The sequence below is a fragment of the Aotus nancymaae genome, unplaced genomic scaffold (genome assembly GCF_030222135.1).
Source record: "Aotus nancymaae isolate 86718 unplaced genomic scaffold, 86718_ANA_hifiasm-v0.15.2.pri h1tg000058l, whole genome shotgun sequence".
NCBI lineage: Eukaryota > Metazoa > Chordata > Mammalia > Primates > Aotidae > Aotus > Aotus nancymaae.
Genome location: NW_026988472.1, coordinates 34,444,840 through 34,448,691, shown reverse-complemented (window position 1 = coordinate 34,448,691; position 3,852 = coordinate 34,444,840). Strand labels below are relative to the sequence as shown.

At 52.3% G+C, this 3,852-nt stretch overlaps 1 protein-coding gene across 2 annotated transcripts; it reads left to right on the top strand.

Moving 5' to 3' along the window:
• The first annotated feature begins 721 nt into the window (after positions 1–721).
• SUPT20HL1 (SUPT20H like 1) lies at positions 722–3,373 on the top strand. Of its 2 annotated transcripts, XM_064364619.1 has the most exons (2): positions 722–3,023; positions 3,153–3,373. In XM_064364619.1, exons 1-2 carry the CDS (start codon positions 722–724, stop codon positions 3,371–3,373), a joined length of 2,523 nt encoding a protein of 840 aa, XP_064220689.1. The 2 variants fall into 2 exon arrangements, with proteins under 2 accessions (XP_064220689.1, XP_021526133.2); XM_021670458.2 differs by having other exon boundaries at positions 722–3,373.
• Positions 3,374–3,852: the final 479 nt, after the last annotated feature.

Below are 3,852 nucleotides of genomic sequence, written 5' to 3'. Positions count from 1 at the left end.
AAGCACTGCCACTGCGGGCTCATTACGCGGCCCGGTGGCTGACGGTTACCAGCAGCAGCCCTGCCACTGATGGCAAGAGATTCCAAAAGAGCCAACAATTCTTGAAGTTTCCACCAAGACCAGTGACAACTTTCCATGACTTTCCCGGCAGTGGCATTCCTGTGGAAACTGATGTCTATGCACGGTAAGAATGATGCGTCTGTACTGTCGTTGGTGACTTGTGCTTTTGCACGTACGCTTTCGAGGTGAAATGGCAAGTAGTCAAGTGTAAGTGCGGGCAGCAGACCCGGAAGTTCGGCGGGTGAGCCTCGCGCCCAGAAGGCCAGAGAAGCAGTAGACCGGAAACCAGCGGTGTGCGGCGAGTGCGCATGCGCGCGCAAAGGCGCGCAAACGGGCCCAGGCGCTGACCCCGGCCCTCAGGTTCACTTCCGGTCCATCAGGCAGAGACGCGAAGCCCGAGCCGGCCGCCGCGACGACGACCTCTGAGGTACCGATGTTTTTAGAAATCCCCAAACAAATAGAGTAGCTCTTCCCTGGGGGCGGGTTTCTGGGCAGGTACCCATGTTGAACTCAGTGTGGACTTGCGGCGTCTTGCGGGACTCAGTGTGGACTTGGCGGCATCTTGTGGGCCTGTAGATTAATATGACAGCCGTGACAGCCACCCCGCTTCACCAACATACATGCGTTTTCTCCCTTTTTAGGGCCTCTGTTTTCTGTTACAATGGATCGCGATTTAGAACAGGCTCTGGATCGCGCAGAGAATATCATTGAAAGTGCCCAACAGAGACCTCCTAGCAGGAGAGACTCACCTAGGGCGGGAAAAACTCTACAGGAAAAACTTTATGACATTTATGTTGAGGAGTGTGGAAAAGAGCCTGAGGATGTTCAGGAATTGAGAAGCAATGTCAACTTGTTAGAAAAGCTTGTTAGGAGAGATTCCTTGCCGTGTTTAGTGGTCAATCTATACCCAGGCAATCAGGGGTATTCTGTGATGCTCCAGAGAAATGACGGGTCCTTTGCAGAGACCGTTCGACTGCCTTATGATGAAACGGCATTGCTCAGCTACTTGGATGCAGAAGAATTACCCCCTGCTTTGATTGATGTCCTGGATAAAGCTTCGGTTAACATTTTTCATAGTGGGTGTGTCATAGTAGAAGTCCGTGACTACAGGCAGTCCAGTCATATGCAACCCCCTGGTTTCCAAAGTAGGCATATTCTCCTACGTCCAACGATGCAGACTTTGGCTCATGATGTGGAGTCAATGACAAGAGATAGCCAGAAATGGAGCCAGGAAGACAAACTTGAGCTTGAGAGCCAACTGATCTTAGCGACAGCTGAACCACTGTGTCTTGATCCTTCTGCAGCAGTTGCCTGCACTGCAAACAGGCTGCTGTACAACAAGCAAAAGATGAATACCGACCAGATGAAACGGTGCCTCAAGAAATATTCATGGCCCTCTGTAAAGCTACAGCAGGAGCATTCTGACTATCCACCCCCTCCTGAGCTAAGAGTGTCAACTTCTGGCCAAAAAGAAGAAAGAAAAGTGGGTGAGCCTTATAAGGTGAACCTTGCTAAAGCAGGAAGTTGTGTAGACACGTGGAAAAGCAGACCCTGTGATTTGGCTGTGCCTTCTGAAGTGGATGTGGAGAAAATTGCTAAAGGGAGTCAGTTTGTAACAGCTGCTGACCCCCAGTTCCCAGACTGGCCAGCCCAGGAGGTAGAAGACCCTTTTGGATTTGGAAGGGGAGCTGGCTCTCAGGCCTGGGACACCAAACGGAGCGTAATGCAGTCGTTTAATGATCCGTTTCTCAGTGGTGAGATACGGCCACATAAAAAAGCCAGGCGGAAGGGCCAGAAGTCTCCCTGCCAGCCCTTCCCAGGTGACCATTCAGCTGGTCTCAGGCCTGGGCCAGAGGCTGATGCTGGGAGGGCAGTGAGTTGGGCCCAGGAATCGGTGCAGAGCAAAGTCAAAGGTCCAGACAAGATGTCATTCAGCTTCAGTGGCCCAGCTAATGTCAGTCAGCTCTCTTCAGGGAAAGCACCAGAGCAGCCTAAGCCATTGTGGGTCCAGGCTTCAGTATTGGGGAAGGGAGAGAAACATCCACCTCCCTGCACCCAACTTCCCTCAAGCTCAGGAAAGGGTTCCTCGGGTAACAGTTTTCCCCCACAACAGGCAGGCAGCTCTCTTGAGCGTCAATTTCCTGCTGCTGCTGCTGCTGCTGCTCCTGCTCCTCCTCCTCCCGCTGCTCCTGCTCCTCCTGCTCCTCCTGCTGCTGCTCCTCCTCCTCCTCCTCCTCCTCCTCTTCCTCCTCCTTCTCCTTCTGCTGCTCCTCCCCCTGCTGCTGCTGCTTCTGTAGCACCAAGTCATTCTCAGAAGTCCTCTGTGCATGTCATTAACATTATCGCTCCCCGTCCAACTGTCCCGCCACCAACCAGATTCACAAAAATAGCTCCAGCCATTCCGGTCGGGACAGGCTCCACTGGCCTAAAGGCCAGCAACGTAGTGGGCCCAGGCCACCCGGCCCAGGCTTTGGGGCGCAGTTCCAAGCCTGTGCAGGCCCCTGGCTCTGGTGGCCCAGCTCCTGCAGGAATCAGTGGGAGTGGCCATCAGTCCTCAGGAGGTCCGCTACCAGATGCAAGGCCTGGTGCAGTACAGGCATCTTCTCCAGCACCCGTTCAGCTTTTCCTAAATACTCCTGAAGGTCTCAGGCCTGTGACTGTCCTCCAGATTCTGCAGGGCTCCGTGGTTCTGAGTGGCTCGCAGGAGCAGCTCCATCAGCTGCCTTCCCTGCTGCAGCCCCAGCAGCCCACAGCTGCTCACCTTCCTCAGCCAGGACCACAGGGTTCCACACAAGGTTTGGGCACTCAAGGGCAGGTCTTCCCTGCTCAGCAACTTCTTAACGTGAACCTCACTGGAGCCAGAAGTGGTCTGCAGCCCCAGCCCCAGGCAGCTGTGTCGGCTGTGCTTGGCTCTGCCCAGGTTCCTCAGCAGAGGGCCCGGTTCCCCTCTGTCTTGAGGCAGCAGCAGCCACAGCCACAGCCACAGCCACCAAAGCCTCAACCACAGCCGCAGCCACAGCCACCAAAGCCTAAACCACAACCGCAGCCACCAAAACCTCGACGACAACTGCAGCAACAGCCACGGCCACCAAAGCCTCAACCACAACTGCAGCTGCAGCCACAGCAGGAGCAGCCACAGCCGCAGCAGGAGCAGCCACAGCCGCAGCAGCACCAGATGCAGCAGTTGAGAGTCCTGCAGCAGCCATTGGCTACAGGCGCTATTCCAATAGTGCAGCCACATCCAGGTGGGCAAGCAGAGAGCCAGTCTGTGGGTCAGACGAAGGGAGGCAAGCCAACCCCTCCAGCACCCTGAGGCTTGTGGTAGTTTGTCTCTCTTTTAAAAGCAGAGGAGCACTGACCCAAATGAATTCCCAGTTTTTACTTGAGTTTTGGTTTTTTTCATGTGTTGGTATTTTACATTTTAAGGTACACACTTGACACAGAAGCACAGTCCACTGATTTTGATACAGAAACAGGAAAGTGATTTCCTAAAGGAGCATTGTTTTGCTTAAGTTACTCCTTTCATTGTCATTGCTGCTGTTGATATAATTAATATAGTGTCTTAAAGTGTCCAATCCCAACCAGGTTGAGTTTAAACTCTTGAAATGTATAATTTCTCTAAAGCCATAAAATGACAATGCCAACGATGTTTAAGTTAATATTTTAACAAGATTTTAATTTTAAGTTAATATTTTAACAAGAAGAGTGGGGTTTAATTTTTTTTAATGGGGTAAAAAGATAACAATCTAAAATGGCCCAACTTAGCTATTTTTAAGTGCATGGTTCAGTAGT

Excerpts from the sequence above, each read along its gene's own strand:
- SUPT20HL1 (XM_021670458.2), top strand. The coding sequence starts at position 722 with ATGGATCGCGATTTAGAACAGGCTCTGGATCGCGCAGAGAATATCATT.